Source organism: Micromys minutus, assembly GCF_963924665.1.
Source record: "Micromys minutus genome assembly, chromosome: 4".
Lineage (NCBI taxonomy): Eukaryota > Metazoa > Chordata > Mammalia > Rodentia > Muridae > Micromys > Micromys minutus.
Genome location: NC_137973.1, coordinates 39,025,895 through 39,048,031, shown reverse-complemented (window position 1 = coordinate 39,048,031; position 22,137 = coordinate 39,025,895). Strand labels below are relative to the sequence as shown.

General features: G+C 38.0%; 1 protein-coding gene and 1 pseudogene across 3 annotated transcripts in view; one reads left to right on the top strand and one right to left on the bottom strand.

Annotated features, from left to right (window-relative positions):
- The window catches only part of ST7L (suppression of tumorigenicity 7 like), a 60,825-nt gene that overhangs the window by 17,461 nt on the left and 21,227 nt on the right, over positions 1-22,137 (bottom strand). Inside the window, exons 7-11 of one of the 2 annotated variants that reach the window (XM_080915242.1) lie at positions 19,880-20,034; positions 17,798-17,895; positions 17,003-17,117; positions 14,893-14,965; positions 13,533-13,635 (exon numbers count right to left, since the gene is read on the bottom strand). In XM_080915242.1, the coding sequence (XP_080771368.1) occupies positions 13,533-13,635; positions 14,893-14,965; positions 17,003-17,117; positions 17,798-17,895; positions 19,880-20,034 (544 nt within the window). The remainder of the gene's footprint in view (positions 1-13,532; positions 13,636-14,892; positions 14,966-17,002; positions 17,118-17,797; positions 17,896-19,879; positions 20,035-22,137) is intronic. The other variant, XM_080915241.1, reaches the window with a different exon arrangement.
- LOC308419532 (V-type proton ATPase subunit e 1-like) lies at positions 20,382-20,727 on the top strand (annotated as a pseudogene). The gene has a single exon. The product of its transcript is annotated as a V-type proton ATPase subunit e 1-like (transcript).

Below are 22,137 nucleotides of genomic sequence, written 5' to 3'. Positions count from 1 at the left end.
TATGTGCTGCTGGCCCTCCTATATGACCTCAGAATAACCCGATTGTTGTGTTGGTAACAAACGAGGGAAATGCCTGGCAACAATCTAGTTTCTAAATACCTACTCTAGTTCCTTTTCACCACACATATCAAAATTAAAGCCGTTCTGAAGCCCTAATTAAAAAGCATGATGATGCATGTCAGGCGCTTGCTCCCTGTCCCTCTCCCCCTTTTCAGTGCTTGGGGATCGAACCCAGGGTCTTTCTGCATGGATGGTTTGTTTAAGAGTCTAAAACCATACCTAACCTTACACTGAAGTTCACTTTAATTTTCAACTGCTTTGATCTTTATAATTTATCCTTAGATTACTCTTTTCTATTAGTTTGTAAATCTTACAACAGCTTTCGACCAAAAGCAATATAATTCTGACCTGAAGTAATGATAATGCTTTATAATCTTCCTCTTAAAGGCAGAGGTTAAAGGAAAATCTCTCAGAAGACATCTGAAATTAAGGTGCTTTGCTCTTGATCAGTCATGCACACAAAGAACCAATTTATCTCTGCAATTAAGTGTTCTCAGTGCACATTCTATGAGATTAGACAGGCAGGCTGAATGCAGAGTCCAGAAGTATGTACTGGGGAGACTAAACACAATTCCCACAGAGAAAGTAAACAGAATTGTTATGTGAATAAAGAAACAAACAAGACAGAATACCTACCAGTCTTGGGAGTGAAAAAAAGAAGGGGAAGGGAGGCTAAGAGGACACGCTGGAGGACACTGGAAAACCACACCCCCTTGTAGCACCAAAGATGAGAGATTCCATAGCCCACCCCTCCACTAAGGCCACACTGCACCATAACGGAAAGGCAGCCTTTTCACTGTGCTGTAAATTTAGACAGCAGACTTCAACACTACTTCTCTATTTCTCCCTTCTACTGTGCTACCAAATCTCAACTCAAGGCCTCTTTTACCTCGTCTGTCTTATACATGCTAAAAAATGTTTAGCCAATGAAATACAAACTAAGGAAGTATAGTCTTCTACATTGGATGAAATTCAGAACATCATGCAGGATTCGATTTCTGATCAGCCATCAACAATTTTACTTTGTTTTTGACTGTTTTGAGATTGGGCCTTACCATGTAGCTCTGACTGTCTAGAAGTAATATACCCAGCTGCCTCTGCCTTCTGAGATTACAGGTATACACTACCATGCCTGACTCAGAAAGAATTTACTTTCTATGTATCAATATTTTTTTAAAAGCTTCTTTTGTACTTACAGAAAATTTCAGGTGTGGTCTGCTTTCTTGGAAAGATAACTCTAAAAACAGCTTTATTTTGGAAAATAATTAACTTCTTGTTTTATTTTTATTATTTATTTTCTTTTTGAGACAAGGTTTTATCCCAGACTGGCCTCTCAAACTTGCTATGTAGCTATGGATGCCCTTTCAATTTGTGGTCTGTACATTTCAAATTATAGTTTAATAAAAAAAGGGTCTGATTCATCATGGAAATCACCAGGATTGCAGGCATGGGCCACCATGAGCAGTTTTCCCTAAGACTACATTCAAGCTAGGCACTCAAATGACTGAGTTATATCCTCCGCTATACACTGTTTGGGGCAAGGTGCCATTTATAGCTCAGACAAGCCTCTACCTCAAGATCCTCCTATTTTGACACCATCATTCCTAGCTTCTCTCATCTTCTACTTCTCTATAACCCCAAGGTCTTCTCCAGTAGTACATAAATAAATTGTCCTCAGAGTGTTAACTAGTTGAAATCAGATAACAGTGAACTCTCTCATTACTATGTTTACCTTTGTCCCTTATTCCAAACAATCCCCAAGCTCTTGCATGGTAAAGTGTAAGTATAGAACTAATAGTCATGTGGAAAGAGCACATGCAGGAAGAGACTAAACAGAATGAGACAATGAATCCAAAGCAGAGTAGTGTCTTAGTTAGGTTTATGTTGCTGTGATAAAGACCACGAATAAAAGCAACTTGTGGAGCAAAGGGTTTTATTTCATATTATACTTCTAGGTAACAGTCCATCACTGAGGGAAGTCAAAGCAGGAACTCAAAACAGTGCAGGAATGCAGCGAAACCGACAGAGAAATGATGCTTACTGGTTTGCTCCTCATAATTTGCTCAGCCTGCTTTCTTATTCCACCCAGGGCCACCTGCCCAGAAGCAGCACTACTCACACTGAACTTGGCCTTCCCACATCAATTAGCAATCAAGAAATGCCCTACAGACTTGCCTACAGGACAACTGGCATTTTCTCCATTAAGATTTCTTCTTCCAAGACACATAAACTAGCCAGTGCAAACAGAGATCGTGTCCACAGTATTCGGTGCTATTGATTGACACTAGAACACCACACTATCTCAAACACTACTGCATTCAGTAGGAAAGCATGGAACTTCTACAATGCTTTTCATCATAAGTTTGATTCTTTCTGCTTCATTAAACTGTAATTTAAAATACACATATCTTAGACATGCAGGTCAATGACTTTCAACAAACTCCATCAAGTAACACCTGCATTTAGCTTCAGAGTTATTGTCATCACTTCAGAAAGCTCTCCTCTGCTGTTTTGTTACCTATCCCAAACTCAAGAGACATTCCAGCTACCACAGACCACTCCCTGCCCTTTCTAGAATGTCCTGCCAATGGAACTCTTCAGAGCACTCACTTCTGAACCATATTATTGAGTTTCATCCATATTTTTCTCATATTCCAAGTTCTCTTCTCCACTGTGGAATATACTGCAGTTTGTTTATCTTGTTGACAAGCACTTGGATTGTTCCCACTTTGGCATTATTATGAACAAAATACTTATGTGCATTCATGCCTAAGCCTTTTGTTAGACATAGGCATTTAGATCTCCTGTATATATATTTTAAAGAATTGCTGGATCATAAATTGATGTATATATTTACCTTATAAAAATGTGTCAGGGTCAGTGAGATGGCTCATCATGTAAAGGGGCTTGTCACAAGCCTGGTGACCTGAGTTCAATCCTTGGAACCCATGTAAAGGTAGAAGAGGAAGAACTGACTCCAGATATTTTACCTCTGGCCTCCACATCTAAAGCATGGTAAGTGTGGCCCCAATCACATGCACATATTAATATTTTTACTTCACTTTGAAACAAGGTCTCAATGTATAGCCCTGGCTGGCTTGGAGCTTGCTATATAGACCATCTAGACTGGACTCAAACTTATGAAGATTCACCTGCTTCTACCTCACAAGTTCTAGGACCAAAGGTTTTTATTTTTTAACACTAAAGATGAGCAGAGTTTAACTTACTGTTTGCCATGAGAAAAGCCCATTGTGGTCCTGTGCCTCCAATAATCAGAGGCTCTAAGCACTGTTTGCTGAGGAAGTTCTTTCTACCATTAGACTGCATTGGTGCTTTGCCCCCACCCCCCAAATCACCTGATAGAACACTGGTAGGTATGCTCTTGTACTTTCCAGTCTGTGGCTTTTTTTTTTTTACAAAGTAATTATTTCCAACATAAATATAAAAGTAATAAAAAATTTTCAACGCCAGTAGTTTGCTTATAAAAACTCCTACGGACTGGAGAGATGGCTCAGCAGTTAAGAACACTGGCTGCTCTTTCAGAAGATCTAGATTCAGTTCCCAGCACCTACATGGCAGCTCAAAAACTGTCTGTAATTTCAGTTCCAGGGGATCTGATGCCCTCTTCTAGCCTCTGCAAGTACAAGGCATCTATTTGGTGCGCATACATTCATGTAGGCAAATATTCAATTATATGAAGTAAAAATAAATACATCTTCAGAAAAAGGTCCTCAGCAAATTATTACAGCAAGTTTAGCCAGTCCCTAAAGTTGGATTCTTCTATTCTAGCGAGTATATAAAGTATCACTGAAAGAGAGCACCATCTACAGTGCAACACTGACGTGGGGGTGACATTTACAATTCCAGTGATCTGTGTTAACTGCAGAGCCCAAATCTGGTCTATTGTTGAGGCTTGTGCACAAATGTAAATACCTGACCAAGTGAAGCCTGATATACAACATAGAAGTACACACCATTTTCTGATCTCCAGTGAGTGTGAATTTCAAGAGACAAAGTAATCTGTGATGACTGTTTACCTCTTGGGTAACTGGTAGAGATTTTCTAGCTTTGTGTACAGATGTATCTCACCTAATGAAAAGACTCTTCATTTATAGCTCACTCAGAAAATAAATTTGGGAGCTTATATTTTATAGGTTTATATTACATGTGATTATGATAGTCATAATGACTTGAGGCATGTTAATTAAGAGTATAGATGGCTTCCTATAATAATTCATGTTCACTCTTTTTTTTTTTTTAAAGACAGGTATTTTGCCCTGTAACCTAGGCTAACACAAAAGCCATGAATCTCCAGCCTTTGCTGGATATAACAGGTGTAAAAGGCCACATACTGCTACCTTGTTCAGAAGTATCATCCATAATAAAAACAGACAAATAAAATGCTTTAGAAAATAACTTTATATAATAATAACCTTGGAAGGGTGAGGAAGGGGTATGACAAGTTCTACAACACCTTGGATATAAAACCCTATGTCCAAAGTACAAACACACAACAAAAGGAAAACCTAGAATGGGAGTTGAGAATTTTCCCAGAACAGCTGAAAACCAAACCAAACCAACCCAAAATACCCAAACAACAAGAAAAAAAATGCACAAAACACACTTGAACAGACACTTCTTTAAAGATAATACACATATAAGCACATGAACCCAGTTGTAGTAGTGCATACCTTTAATCCCGGCACTTGGGAGGCAGAGGCAAGTGAATCTCTCTACACTCACCCCCCCACACACACTCACACATACCCCCACACACACCCACACACACCCACACACACATCCAGGAGATCCAACATCCTCTTCTGGAGTCTATTGGCATTAGGCACACACATGATACACAGACATATATACAATCAGTATACCCATACATACAAAAATAAATAAAATAAAATAAATACTATGAGAGTAAAAATTAATAAAATGAAATGCTGTGAGATAGATTATATGAAATAATTTCTACTAAAAATAAAAATTAAAAAAAAACCTGACTATTCCTATAGTAACTAAAAGACACAGAATCTTTTTCAGTAACTTGGAAAAGAATTCTTGTTGCACCGAAGTCATAGCCAGGTAATGAAGAACAAGTCAAAAACAATGAAAACATGCTATTTTACTTTGGTACTACATCATAGTTATCACACAGTGAAATTCATTCAATAGAAAAAATTTATAGAAACAATCAATATTAATAAAATACCTCAAAGCAAATTTATAGCCTGAAGAGATTTATATCATCTTCCCGCTGCACATCTAAAAGCTTCCAGCTTTAGCAAACTGCACCACTCTAGACCTACAGACATGCTGTTATGTGGAGAATTGCCAGAAAATATTTCCTGCTTAAACACTTTTATCCCTGTCATTCTAGTCCTAAGACTCATGCTATTATTTCACAAAGTTGCATAATAAATTTGTGAAGACAAAAGAAAATGTAAATGTATGTATTTACTGAAATGACACCCTTTAATCGGTTAAATAAGTTATTACATCTCACAGTTGAAGTTTGAGGGGAAAATCCCCTCAAGCCCTTTATGTTTGCCTGCTTCCAGCTGAGAGTCAGGAACAGCACCCACAGAGAAAAAGAGCTGTGCCTGCTTCATCATTTATACAACCTGGCAACGACAGCTACATATTCCACAGCTTTTCTAGTTCATATGACATCAATATTATTTAAGTGGGATATTATTCAAGTTGTTAGGGCTTAGAGTTTCTCTAGAAAATCTTAACAATTATCTTGATGACACTCAGCTTAAAGCACTGACTACAAACAACAGTTTATACAGCACCATTATACCAGCTGTATATTCTCATAGGGCTGAACTGGCAACTGCTCTGATATTTGGAAAAGGGGAAACTAATTTATTTCTATCTATAAATAAAAAGATTAAGGTTTTATATATATATACATATATATATATAGTCTTACAAATTATTGTACATATGACAAAAATTGTTGTAAGATGTAATCACAGAAAAGCAACAGGAAAGGAGATAATCCCAAGAACTGACAAATAGCATTACATCAACTCAAGATGCATTTGACAGCAAAGGAAGCAATCCCTGGAGTGAAGACACAACCTACACAAACGAAAAAATGTGTGCTAACCACATTATCCGACAAGCAATTAATATCCAGAATAAAGAACTGCAAAACACCAAAACCCTACAAATAACCCTATCAATAAATGGGCTACCCAAAATACAATTATGAATTATATTATGTAACATATCAGTAGTTTCTATTTGCCTACATACTAAATAAAACAGAAGTTAATAAAATAAATGGACTAGTGAGCTAAGTAAACATTTTTCAGGGAAGAAATATAAATGAACAATAAATATTCGCTGTGTATTCAACACCCTTAGTCATCAGGGAAAAACAAATCTGCTTTGAGATTCCACCTCACCCAGTCAAAATGGCTACCATTAAAAAAACCTATGACAAATACACTAGTGAGACTGTGACAGGAAGAGGTAGGATTATATTAGCTACTATGGAAGTCAGTATAGGGGTTCCTTAAACACTGAATCTAGAACTCTTAGATACACCCAAATGACTCTAATCAGCAACAGAGATACTTGTACATCCATGCTAAAGCTGCACTATTTCCAACAGCTGGGAAAGATAAGTAGCCTAGATATTCATCAATGCACGGATTTTTAAAAAAGGCAGCACATATACACAATGGAATTTATGCAGAAATAAAGGAAAAAGAAATTGTGGCACTTGCAGAAAAATGGTACAACTTGTTATAAGGTTGAATAAAATAAGCCAGTCCAAAAAGGCAAATGGGCACTTGCACTCATCTAAGTTAAAGCTGGATACAAGGCTGGGAAGCCATCTTGGTTGCTGTGTAACCACGAGGACCTACGTGGAGTCCCAGAATCCATGTAAACAAAATTTTCAGGGAGGGAGTAGTGCACTTGCTATTGCAGCCCTGGAAAGTAATGGACACAGGCAGACCCTTGGAGCTTGCAAACCAGGGAGATTAGCCTACTTGGTAAGTGTTCCGCCAGAGAGATTCTGTCTCAAAAACAAGATAGATGGCTCCTGAGGAACAACACTGGAGTTGTCCTCTGGACTCCACATGGACACACAGGAGCACAGAACTTATATGTCCCCAACACACACACACAAACATGTGTTCTCTTCACAAATACACATGTGTGTGTATTTATATGTGTGCTTTTAAATCATTAAATTATAAAAGGGATCATAAGAGGGGAGGAAGAAATCTTAAGGGAGGTGAAAAATAGAGAAGGTAATAGAAAATATAATGGGAAAGCAGAAAGAAAAAACTAGAAAAGAGAAAATCTCCTTGAGACTGTACTGGGGAGAAGAGTGAGGGAAGGAAAGTGTAATAAGAACAGAGAATAATTACACACATGTATGAAGATGCCACCATAAACTCATTACTTTATAATCACATTTAAATCTAACTTTTAGAAATCACCTGTTTAAGTGAATAACTTGAAGTTTTTAGTAAGTTTATATATAAATCTGCACCTTTAACCACAGAATGGCCCCTCCTGCTAATGTAAGCCAATTCTCACCCCATCCTCAGCCTATGGGCCCAGTAATCTTCATGTGTCTACAGTGTCAGCTTATGCATTTATTTTAGTATTTCAGAGGTCAGGTCTTTGGCCCCAGGCCTTTTCTCCATCCACTGCTGCTGACAGATCACTCATCAGTGTTCTGTTACAACCTCACCACAACTCCCTCACTTCTTTAATTTTTGCAAGTTGTTGACTATTGTGAATAAATGCACACAAAAACTTTGGAGACGTTTTCATCGTTCTCGAATAAACACTTAGGAATACAATTGATGGCTCTCATAGTAAGCCTAAATTTAACTGCACAACTGTTTCCTAAAAGAAGTGCCATTTTACACCCCTAGAAGCAATGCCTGTTGTTCTTTATACTTCCGGGTAGCAGTGAGGAGCCACCCTAGTGGGATGGAGTGCCATGCCGTGGCTTATGTATGGAATACTGAGCACCTTCCCTGTGCATCAGCAACTCACAAAGCTTTGCTGACATAACTTCCAATCTTTTGCTCATATTTTAATGGAAAATTTTGTTAGTTTTAGGACTCTATATTATCTTCCACTGATCTACATTTAAGTCAATAAATCTTAATTATTAAAGTTTTAAAATGTTCTGAACCTGATCAAGATAAATTCAAAGAAGTTTTATATCTTTATTATTTATTTATTTATTTATTTTGTCTATTCTAGATCTTTTGCATTTCTGTAGGATGACTGTAAATTTCTGTTAAAAAACAAACAAACAAAAATCCTTTGGTCAGATTTTGAAAAGAATTTTATCAGGGTTGGAAAAATAGCTCAACAGTTGAGAGCACTAACTGCTCTTCCAGAGGGCCTGAGTTCAATTCCCAGCACCCACATGGTGGCTCACGGCCATCTGTAACGGGATCTGGCACACAGGCATGCATGCGGGCATATATGCAGGCAGAACACTGTACATAGTAAATAAATGTTTAAAGAGAGAATTATATCAAATGCATACACGACACAGGTCAAACTGATGTGGCAATAGTTAGTCTTCTAGTCATTCACTCCACATGAACTGAATTAGATCTTCCCAGGCTTCTCTCAGGAAAAAAGAAGTGTGTCCTATGAATGCTACATATTTTCAAAAGCAGATTCAATCCTGATGTTGTTATCCATGTAACAATTTAAGTGTATGATTTATGACAATGCCTACATTACTAATACCTATGTGGCCCTCAACAGTTTTAAAAACAAGTATACATTACTAATTGCTACCACTGTGAATATTTTGCATGAAACAATTTTACAAACAGCAAAGTCCCAACCATTAGAAGCAGATAGCCTATTTTCTGTTAATTTGAATGAAAATTAAAAATTAAATATTTTAGACACCTTAATGGTGTTTTAAAATAGCTCTGATCAGTAACTGCTGCTTCTCTTCTCATACAAAGGTAAGATTACAGTATACCAGACAAGAGAGCTGACCGCAAGGTCATGAGAATGGGAGAGCTGGCCTTGCCCCGCACAGGCTGCAGCACTTGGGAGAATGTGCCTGTACCTCACCTAGGCAGCACGATAGAGTTGACCTGCTTGCATGGGTGTAGATGATCCGGCCTGAGGATATGAGAGCTGGTTCTGCCCCTTGCCAGCCATGATATTAGGTGAGTTGGTGGGGGCATTGCTAAAGAGCTCACCCTAGGGGTGTGGGTACAGGAGAGCTGGTGGGCTGACCAGCTCAGCTACCACCCAGACCCAGATTCAGGACTATGGATTGGCTCACTCCAACATCTATCCCATCTAAGGACTGCTGGAATATGTGGGGAGGAATATATGTGGAGTCCTTCAGACACAAAGCTGCAGGATCTGAAGGACACAGAGCAATAACAGGACAGCAGAGAGGAATCCTAGTGAGGATCCAATATTGATAATGTAACAGAAGCCAGAGTCCTTAAACCAAACCAATGACTCACTGCAGTGAATATTTGCAAGTAAAGAAGTGAAGAAAAAGGGCAGACTGTAAGACACACTGGCTCACTATAGTTTCCACAACCACATTTCTCTTTTGGTGGGGGTCGGCTGCAAAGGCAAAGCAAAGCTACGGAGAGACCGGGAGATAAGAAAATTAGAGTGCATGATGTGAAATTTACAAAGAATCAATAAAAAGTTTTTTTTTTTAAAAAAAAGATCACAGTGTACCATGGAGAATAACAGTATTAACGAATCGCTTATGTAATGCTTATGTCTAGGCTCTCTTTCAAGCACCTTTAACTATAAACTTAAACTTTATCACAACTCTATGAAGTAGGGGATATTATCTTCACTTCAGATAGAAGGAATCTTACCAGGTACTGTGGTACATGTCTGTTTCCCCAGAAGTTGGGAAATAGGCGGGAGGATCAGGAGTTGGAGACAGCCTTGTTTTCATGGTAAGTTCATGGCAATATGGGCCTGGTTTCAACATGAGCTCACGCACGCGCGCGCACACGCGCACACACACACACACACACACACACACACACACACCTGCACAAATGCACAAATGCACACATGCGCACACACACTTGCTTGGAAAAATGAAGAAATTTGAGTACAACAAAATGAAGTAAAAAAACAAACAAACAAACAAACAAAAAACCAAAAAACATCTAAAGTCATACAGCTAGGAAACAGTGGATCGGGAATGAAAACTCCAGCAGTTTGGTTGTGGAATTCATTCTCTTAACTCCTCTGAAGCAAGAGGGTGGAAGGTTTTAAAAAAATATTTATAGACTTGAATTTCCAGTAAAGAGAGACTGGGTAATTCTGATTAACCATTCCAGGAAAATTAGGATGAAAATAGTAAAACTAAATGCACAAGGATTAGCAAACCATGAAGAATTACCAGACCACAGTCCAAGACAGATAGCCAGACATGTAAGCCACAGCTGAATTTTCTTCTACGTGGAGGACCCTCCAACTGGGTAAGATGGGCAACAGGCCATTCAACATTTTGCTGACTAGGGCGAGGGATAATAGTGTGTGTCAACAGTGCAAGTGCATGTATAACTACGGAGTAGGCTGAATGGCTGAATCCCAGGAACAAGGATGAACCAGGAGTAGTCTTAAGTCATCTGGGTGGTCCAGAAAACAATCCTCTCTTAAACTTTAGTGACTGATCTTGGCTTCCTGGTACTTCTTACAGTCATCTAAGAGTGAAACAGATCTTTTCTGGAAGAATATGGTATTGCCCAAAATTTCAACCTAAGTTTAAAACTTTTCAAACAAAGTATCTGGCTATAGACAAACAAGAATTAATCATAAATCATAAAAGGAAAACATGATGTAACAGAAAAAACACAGTAAGTTAGACATGGGGCACAGACAATAATCACAGCACTAGAGAGGTACAGGAGGAGTGTTCGTTCAAATCATCCTCAGCTGCATGAGTTTAAGGCCAGCTTAGACTATAATAAGCTTAGCCTGTCACCAAAAATATTATATTTTTAATCATAAATTAATTTATAATCTTAGTTATTAAACTAAAGGAAGGAAATTTATAGTTCATAGCTTCTTAAAAAGAGAACTCCAGGGCCTGGAGAAATGGCTCAGCACTGGCTGCTGTTCCAGAGGTCCGGAGTTCAATTCCCAGCAACTACATGGTGGCTCACAACCAACCATAATGGGATCCAATGCCCTCTTCTGGTGTGTCTGAAAACAGCAACAGTGTACTCACATAAATACAATAAATAAATCTTAAAAAAAAAAAAAACTCCAAAAATCAGATGGCTTTATCAGAAAGGTTTAGAAATCATTTGAGGCAGAAATGATTATTATTTTAAATAAATTATTCCAAATAATAAAAAATAGAGTCTATGCAGAATGTCCAGTGACATCACTATCCCATTTAGGGACCTACAGCACACCTCCTCTTCTCAAGGTTCAGGGATCATCACAAAAGAGGAGGTAGAGAGACAGTAAGACCCAGACATAATGGGTGACTACAGCAAAGCAGTGTATTCCAGACACAACAGGGCAGTCACACATATGAAGCAGCAACTGTGCTACACAGACGAAATCCCAGCATGGAGCGGGGAGGTGGTCATCAAGTGCCAGCTCTAGCTGAGGAGCTATTGGCAACTGATGGCTGCTGGGAGAGCAGAGAGGAAGAGTGGGTTTTCTTTAAAGATGTAGCCCCAATAGGCTACCCATGTTCTAGCAGAAGGTTCTACACCCAGGCACATACTGGCAGCACTAAGCAGACTCTGGCTTAAGAAAACATCAAACAAACCAAGAAATTAGGAGGGCACAGAGGAATGAGGAATGGTGAAAGAACCGGAACAGAGGGAAGACAGTTCATTTACAACCCCAGCAACGGTGTACAGAAAGGAGGAAGTGAGTGCTGCTCACATTCAGGGACTGGATATTCTGGGTAGGGAGGAGATGTACCTGGGAAAGGGCAGTCAGGCGGCCATCTGGGGCCTGGTGTACCCTGCTTTATACCTCAGAGGCAGTTTCCCAACATCAACTACTCAGCCCTGGATGGTAGACATTCTCATATTCTCCTCCCCTCTCTCTTCCTTTCCTTCCTTCCGTTTCCTTTTCTCCCTTCCTGGCTTTCTTTCCTTCCTTCTTTCTGTCTGTCCTGTACCTTTCAAATTCTCCTGCCTCAGCCTCTGCAGTGCTATAATTTCAGGCATGTTACCATGTCCAATTCACTAACTTACTTCATATCTTCACTTATTCTCAAAGTAAACAACTTGAAGAGTTTCCTTTAGAGATTAATGTCTTTTTGTTACATTATTTGTCTGTGTGTATAATTGCATGTAATACATTATGTATGTTGTAGTCAGAGGACATCTTGCAGTAGTTAGTACATTTGGCTGAAGAGGTGATTTTACTGGCTGGCCACCTTGTAGGCTCTTGGGTTAATATCTTTACTGTCTACCAGCCTACAACTTCCATTAACACATACTGAATCATGGCTATAATTTTGTACAGTAGTAAAGGTGTCTATTCCTAAATAGTCTATCATTCTTAAGATGAAAAATTGTTTGTAAAACCCAAATTTTAATATTGGGTTTTAGTGTTTCAGAATTTGGATAATATTATATAGATTAGCCAATCATTTATATAAGGGTAAGTTGTACAATACAAAGACAAATGGAGCAGGCTGATTAACTTGAGCTTTAACAATTGACATCAACTTCATTTATCTGCTGCAATCTATTATTGGTTAATCCCGTGGATTACAGTTTTTGTCTACTCAGTTCTAGTTCAAAACTCAGCCACGCATCCAGAAAAGCCTTTTACAATACAGGAAAATTGATTCTGTGATCTGAAATATAAATGACTTTCTATAGCAATCTAGTCTTTTAATTGTTTCTTCTCTTTAACTATAATAAAAACCAATTAAGTGGAGCTGGAGCGCAGCCCAGGGGTAAGCTCTTGGCCAGCACATGCAAGACACCAGCATGGACTGAGAGGGAGTTGCGTAAATGCAATCCAGATTCTATTCTGCAGCAGATACAAAGCCCACGGGGAACTAACTGCTTCTAAGCAGGTTGCTTTTAATTTTCTTATTTTACTACAGGAACTGGAGTGTTCCAGGCTGGCCTCAAACTCACTGTATAGTAAGTAGAGGGAGACTGATCTTGAATGTCTGATCCTTTCACCTCCACCTCCCACATGCTAGGGTTACAAGTATGAACCATCATGCCTAGCTTTCATGGTGCCACAGACTAAAATCAGGACTGTGTATGTAGCACAAGTATGCAATCAACAGAACCACATCCCTGGCCCTAATTATTTCTAATGCCTTATTAATATCCCTTTTAAGATGAATGCTGAATAGAGCAGGGTAAAAAAATTCTGATCTGATGTAGAGCAAGCCATACATTTTGGTCTACTGTCATAAATTTGTTAAATTTAAATAAAAGTAGTATTTTTGTTATAAAAATTCTTACTTTTGGAACATGAGGATTAAATTCCACAGCTCTATGAATCGCTTCCACAGCATTAATTTCTGCTGTGCTTAACCCTTTCCTGAAGGCTGTCTCTGGAGAGAATCTGAAAAGAAAACCACAGAATGGAGAAAAAAATGAGCCATGCGCACAGTCTACTGGGAACTATACACGTGGATTCAGATCACAATTTATCTCCCAAATCCAAGATATTCTGGCAATGGCCAAAGATGAGACCAGATAACCAAAAATGTAAAAGTAAAGCCTCTGGTTCAACTCATATACAGAGCAAAAGAAGAAATGAAAAATCGCAGCCTGGAGTATTGGAGAGACTATTGAACCCACCTTGGGAAGGGCGACTACAATAAGAAATGTCTCAGCAAGCACAAATCAGATTTATTACATTTTAGGTGATAAATAAACTGAATACTTTATAAATCTAAGGTGAAGGAAATGACTATCACTTGTTTTCTGGTGCTCTTATTATTTGTTTGTTTCCTTGTTTGTTTATTCACAGTGTGTCTTATCACTGAACCTGGCCAGATTCTGCATATTTCAATTGCCAAATAAATAGAATTGGCTAAGGCCAGAACTGCAAGGAAGACAGAGTAACTTCAATGGTGATATAAGGGCAAGATGGAACCAGTTTGCCTACTATGCACCTTATGGTTACCAGCATCACTACTACCATATTAACTGTGTGCTTTCTTTCTCTCTCTCTTTTTTTTTTTTTTTGAGACACTTATACCCTAGGATGTTCTTCAGCTTGCTATATAGCCAAGGCTAGCCTTAAACTCCTACTCCTCCTCTCAAATGCTGGCATTACAGACATAAGCTCCATGCTCAGTTCTCTGTGTGCTTTCTTCATTGAAATTGCTATAGTCATTCAATACATATATTCCTCATACGCCCACTCTACAGTATTATTCTTTTTTTATAAGCTTTTTTCCATGTGCACTTATGTTTTGTCTGCACCTGTGTTTGTCTGCTGAATTCTCAAGAACTGCAATTTCAAACAGTTTTGAACCACACCATGTGGGTGCTGGGAATTGAACCCAGGTCCTCTAGAAGAACAGCCAGTGCTCTTAGCCTATGAGCCATCTCTTTAGCTTCCAAATATTACTCTCAACATAACAATTTGCCAAGCTACATCTAGTGTGTGGTAGAGTTTGAAATTGAGTCCCAGTTTACTTAACTCTAAAAAGCTCTGTCATCAATCTACATGCAATGAAAAGCCTCAAAATCACAGAAGATCTTTATTTGGATAAAAAACAAAAAGAAGGAAGAGGGGAAAAAAAACTTATTAAATGTTCAGCAGTCTTTCCAAACTATTAGGAAATAATGTGGTTTCATAAGTACTTACTTATCTGAGACAGTTCTTGTTTTCAATAGCGCTGCTGTGTAGCAGATGGCTGCTGACTTTGGAAGGCTTATATCTGTAACAATTATTATTGTCAGTTTATGTAAAGATTAAAAATATAAGTCATCGTACAAACTCATCACCTGGACACACTGTTGGAAGGCCTGAGTTTGACTCTTGAGTCTACTATTTACTAGTAGCATATCCCTGGGTGCTAGTTAACAACTTTATTAATCTCTTTTCTAAATGGAAAATGGTACAGAGAGATTAAGCTATGTTAATAAAAGTCCTCTGAATAACTGCAACATGTACTCGGCAAACATCTATAATATTTTGTTTGCAATAAGACTAGGCAGAGGAAATCACAGTATAATTAAAAGTATGTTAAAAACTAATATTAGAAAAAATTAAAATATTTAAGTGCTAATATCTCTAAATTGATTTGAACTTTTTCCCTAAGTTTTTGTCTTTTCTACATTTTTTATGTGACCACATTTTATAGAATATAAAATTAATCTGAGATCATGAATAAAATAAAACTTTTTTTCGGAAAGATGCCTAAAGTCATGGTCCTGGAAGAGAATGAAGTGCTCTCATGATGGTCTCAGCTCAGACTTATAGTGAACGGAGATCCCAGCAACTTCAGGTCTGTACAGTGATGTACAGTGAGACATATGAATATTCAAACCACAGAAGCCTACCAAACAAGGCAGGCTTTCTTCGGTTTAGTGGGTTTAAACAGGTCCTCTTCTGACTTTTTATATTCAGTCCTTAAGCCTACATAACACAAATATCACAATAAGCCACATGTCCAGTAAGTTACATATGAAAGGAATTTCTCACCAATTTTCCCATGCCTAACTATTGTGAAGATCTGCCTAAGAATTCCAGATGTTTAAAAGAAATAAACTTCACCTATCAAATATATCACACTTCAACCTTCCCAAGTCTTGGGGATCCTAACCTAAAGGCAGGAACCTCTGCCAGAACCAGTGAGTGACATTCCATGTTTTGCTGTAATGAGAGACATGAGCAGAAACATTATAAAAGCTAGGAAGTTTGCAGCATAGACTTTCATTAACTATAGATTAAAAAGAGGGACTAAAATCAGAATTAATCATGTATTTTAAACTCAGAGGAACTGAACCAGGTTTATTAATGTAAAAATTATCTTTACTAAACTTATGAAGATCTAAACTTTAAGAAATGTGTGCACATTAAAAATATCCTAGCTGGGCACAGTGAAATATATCTTTAATCTCAGGACTTGGGAGGAGGGAAAGGCAGGGGCAGGCAGATCTAAGAGGAAGGCAAACTAAAGTGATGTCTTACTTTGAATGAATGAAAGAAAGTCTGATTTCAGCACTGTCCCAAAACCATTTGTAGCCAACTGTTATTGTTATAATAAAACAAATAGCTACATACACAGATAATTCTTACAAAATAGCTAGCAAACAAAGAACTGGAACAGCTGAATTAAGGTTCGGGTTTGCCACTCATTACTGGGAAATATTACCCAACATTTAACCTTAAACTCCGGTTTCCTAATTTAGTACCAAGAAGAGTAAAAATACCTGTCCTACTACATCACACTGTTATTATATGAATGCAATGAAATTATATAAATCACTTTTTAACTAAAAATAATTATAAAACCATTATTCTGAATTATTCTCATAAAGATTATCATGCAACTTCTTTTAGTATTCCTTATATGCCAAAATTCATGAGACACCCTACTATGTGCACAATACCTACACTTTTCCAGTTACCTCTCCTCATACTACCTGTCCTGTACTGTCCCCATTCTCTGTGTGTGCCACTAAGTCATAAATGCCACGAGGGCTAAATCCATGTTTTCATGTTCACCGTTACATTCAAAGTACCTCACGCATTTTACATACTCAGTTAATAAAGACTAGATCCTCACAGAGGAAAAGCTCCTGCTTGTAAGCTTTTGATGCTGGAAGAACAGATGAAGGAGATACTTGACAGCAGCTATACCTGCTTCTTGAAAACTGATGGCTAAGACTGGAAAAAGACAATACAGAAGCCTAGAATAATTGAAGAGTCTATACCCACGTTATCTACTAATGCACACCAAATAACTCACCATCATATTTTGCCAGGACTGCCTGAACATCTGCATAGGCCTGCAATTCTAGAAGTGATTCTAAAAGATTTTCATGGATGTTCAACATGGTTAGAGGAGGAAATTCTTTCATCAACTGTATATTAAAAGAGGAAAAAAAGACTAAAATCAAAATAAATCATGACCCCAAAACAACAACAACAACAACAACAACAAAAACCTCAGTGGTTTGTTAAAAGTATGTTTTTTTCTTTTTCTTTTCTCTTTTTTTTTAAACAAATTTACAAAGACATAAACCTTAGGAAACATACATACATTAACTATATCTGCTGGGTAGTGATGCCTCATGCCCTTAATCCCAGCACTCAGGAGGCAGAGGAAGCCAGACCACTGTAAAGTTGAAGGACAGGATGGTCTACAGAATGAGTTCCAGGAAAACCAGGATGAGACCATGCTCCAAGAAAATTCATACATACATACATACATACATACATACATACATACATACATACTATCCTGTTAGAAAGATGGGCAATTGAAAAGCAGTGATTCTGGGGCTCGAGAGATGGTTCAGTGGTTAAAAGCACTTGCTGCTCTTCCAGAGGACCTGGGTAGGTTCAATTCCCGCACCCACATGATGGCTCATAACTGTAAGTATGACACCCTCACACAGGCACATGCAGGCAAAACACCAATGCACATAAAATAAAAATAAATAAGTTATTTTAAAATAAATAAAAAACTGATTCTGCATTAAAATTATAATTTTTTTAGTCTGTGAATAGAAATAATGGTTTAGTTATCAAATTTACTTACATCTCTCATTATTTTTACTGCTTCTCTTATTCTTCCCAATTTTCTTGCACACATTGCCAATCTTCTTTTAATATACACAAGTACATTGGTATCTCGTCCTATTAAAACAAAAAAATTAGATAATTTTCACTTTTGTATTATGGCCTCACATTTCATCTTAGAAAACTTATTAAAAATTAAATGATATCAGAATGCATTACTATTAATGAATGCTAAATTTATCACATAATAATAATAAATGTCTTATGTGTTTCAATATTAAAACCTTAAAATATATTTAATTACTTTTTCCTCTAGTAGTAAGCTATTTGAGTACAGTATATAATTTCTTTGGTTGATGAGTTTAATACTGAATGAAAACAAGTAGATATTAGTGGAAAGATATATTTGTCTGTCTCAAGTTTCTGTATAAACAACCTAAAATTTTAGTAGTATTATTTTGGCTCAAAGACTTTAGATATCCCAAACAAAATTTGCATGAATAATATAAATTTTATTATAAAAAAACTTTTTCAAAGAAAGGGCTATGAGAAAAATCTTTAAATATGGTCCAGTGAGATGGCTCAGAAGACAGAAGACACTTGCTGCCAAGTTTAATGACCTAAGTTTGATCCCTGGGATCCATATGGTAGAAGAAGAAAACTGATACACAAGTTCTTTTCTGACTTCTATGCATGCATGTGTGCATGTGCACACACATTCAAATACCAATACATAAATAAGTATAACTGTTAAAATTTAAAAAGTCAACATAACGACATTTGATGTTATGCAAGGACAAATAGCAAGAGATTTTTATAGATGTAGTTTCATTAGTTCTAGGTTGCAAAATTAACTATTCCCATAGTTTTGTATAATAACATGTCTTAATGAAATATATTGTAAACACAAGTATTTAACTGAGAGAAAACATTAGCCAAATTTTAATTTCCATAAACAAAAGATGTAGAACTTAGCTGCTAAGAGATAATGCTTTGTATAAACATATTTCAATTTATTGCCTAGTATCTGCCAAAATCATGAAACTAAAACCCCTTGGCCGCAAATCTCAGTCAGAAACAGCAACACTGCCGAATCTAACAACTTTGGTAAGTGTTGCAACCCTAACAAGAAGAGCATCTCCAAAGGAAAATAGTCCTTGTGCTTCATCTGATCTCAAGCACACTGGAGAAAAATCAATCAAAGAAAAAACCAATATCACATACAAAACTGCATTATGGGCTAGGAAACAGGGTGTGAAAGGATCAGTCACCAGAAGGATCCAAATTCAGAAAGGAAGAGGACAAGGAAAAGGAGGAAGTAAGGAAAAAGGGAAGGGAGGGAGGGAGGGAGGGAGGGAGGGAGGGAGGGAGGGAGGGAGGGAGGAGAACTGAGTAGAGGAAGGAAGGAACCACCCTTTGGCACTACATACAGATCCATAGATGAAGAGCAAACAAAATGATATTTGGACTGGGGGTTCCCCTCAGGGTTAGATACTGTCAAGCACGTGGGAGGAAAGCCCTGGATCTGATTCCCAGAAATGCAAAACAGTACCCCTCCCATTGCTCTGAGTAAGGGTCTGGGTAAAGACAATGCTTACTGTTTAGAAAGAATCTTAGTACTGCCTGGCATTAGAGGGGTCCCTTGAATTCTAAAAAGTGTTGTTTGTCTGGTGATCAGCCAACTCTTGTAGGAAAGAAAATGCTCAGTCTCAAAACGTGTATTTTTTTTTTTCTAGGTAACTAAACAGATCTGTTCCACTACACAAACACTGTCAGGATAATACACACTTCTTTCTGTACTGTTCGCTTGTTAGTATTAACAGATCAGAAATATAATCTACCAGTTGTCTCATAAAAACAAGCAAAATTTTACATATTAATTTATTATTGTTGTTGTTGTTGTAGCTGTTTTATGCTTTAAACACAAAAGACGAAAATTCAGAATAAGACAACACCCGGGCCTGGTGGCACAAGCCTAGAATTCCAGTTTAGAAGGAAAGATCAGTCCTGGACCATCGTTACCTACATGAAAAATCTGAGGCTAACACGCTGAGAAACCGAAAGGGGGAAAAGGAGAAATAGGCAGTTTAAATGTGCTTACTCAGTTGGGCTTCATGCTGAGGACTTTGATGCTGACACTGCTGTGACCTTCTATAAATGACCTCTCCCGCCCTGAGTGCCTGCTTAAATAACCTTTCGGCATCTACAATGGTTGTTGCTTCTTCTTCCGCCAGCAGAACGTAAGCAGTGGCACAGCTACAAAGCAAGCAATCGAGGTAACGTTAAGTACAGTGGTGAAACCCACGATTCTCTTGCACAGGCTCCTTGCTGTGACATGCTTCCCTCATCCCTACCTATACTTTCCATCTTTGGGGAACAATGAAATACCATTCAGTGTGTTAACTCACTAGAGGTACACTAATATATTCAATATGTCCAACCCCACAATATTTTATCCACTATTTATTTTGTCTTTTTTTTATTTCTATCTCTGTTCTCTGACCCTTTGCTTTGCTTTTGTGGAAGGGGAGAAAAAGTAAGACACACAAAAAGTTGCTTTAAAAAGTAGTTGTAGGGACTCGGTGGACTTCTGGGGCTCAGGCATGGCATACCACGGCCTCGCTGTGCCTTTGATCGTGATGAGCGTGTTCTGGGGCTTTGTAGGCCTCCTCGTGCCCTGGTTTATCCCCAAGGGTCCTAACTGGGGAGTTATTATCACCATGTTAGTGACCTGTTCGGTTTGCTGCTATCTCTTTTAGCTGACTGCAATTCTGGCACAGCTCAATCCTCTGTTTGGACCACAGTTGAAAAATAAACTCATCTGGTATCTGAAGTACCACTGGCCTTGAGGGTGAAGACATGCTGCACAGTGCCCAGGCACTGAGGTCACAGACAGAAGCCTTCTAGATGCAGAATCAGCTGCACACCAGTCCTACTCCTCGATAGCCTACTTCAAGCATCACCTGCCTTACACTTGAAGACCTTCCTCTGCATACAGTATTTTTTTTCCTTCACTTTTTTACACTCTGAATCATGTGCCTGCGTAGCTGACTCTGAGATGTAAAAGGTGCTGTTCTGGGAAATCTGTTACTCATGTCCTGAAGCCTGTGGCTTTGAATACGGCTCTTGCCTGCTCACAATGAGAGTCAGCAATGTGTTTAAGAATTGCTGCAAGACAAATAAGACTCGGTGGGACAGCCAGGAGTGCCTGTTCAAAAGAAGCTCTCCCAGCACATGTACACCAAACTATTTTCAGGATGAATTTCTTACTTCTGCATCTTTTGGAATAGATTATTTTTCTTCTTTCCAAAAAAAAAAAAAAAAAAAAAAAAAAAAAAAAAAAAGTGGTTGTAAGGACCCCACCCCCACCCCTCGGTCACACATACTCTAAACCACTGCCTGCTCTGTAATGCCCATAGTATAGCAGTGACCATGGAGTGCAAACAGGGACGACTCCCTGGGCTAACTAGGGACCTTTTGTATGTGATCAGAAACAGTTCTACACTGAGCCTTTTCTACCCGAGTGCTGTCTGTGGCCTCTCATGGGCTTATCCACACAAGTCTATTGCTTCCAGTCCTTCCTCTCATATACCAATGCTCAACTCACACCCATGTCTAGCCCAAGCCTCCTTTTCTTCACCCTGCTAAAACACGGAAATTTTTGTTTGTATCTTTAAAGTCAACAGCTGGCCAATAAAATAAACTAACTCTTATCTTTGCATTAAGAAAGAAACAAGAAATTTCCCTTCCATTCAGATAAATACCAGAACAGTTAGTTTGAACATGATGTCTTAGTTCTGCTTGTCAAAGCCTATACAGTCCAACATTTAAGTCAGTAGCCACAAGTAGTTACCAAACACTTGAAATGTGGTTAATCTAAACTGATATCGCATGCTAGTGCATATCAAATTTAAAGACTGAGAAAATGCAAAATACCTCATTGATTGGCTTTAAAATATTAATCATATGAGAAAGTATTATACTTTGAATATTAATAATGAAACACTCAAACCAATTTCTTTTTTAACTTTTTAAATATGGCTACTGGAAATCTAAAAACTACATATATGGTTCACATGTTCTAATTAATAAGAGATTATCGACAAAAAAATGCAAGGGAAAGCACAAAATTCAGTGAATGGAGTAGTTATCATCCACATCTATATTCCCAATACTCAGAACCCTGAGGCAGGAGGACCTTGAGTTTGTGGACAGCTTTGACTATACAGGAGTACAAGACCCTGTCTATTACTGAATAATAATAATAATAATAATAATAATAATAATAATAAGTAGCTACATCTTCAATTAGGGTCAAGGAGGCCTTTCAGATATGAAAATGCAAATTGCACCACTGAG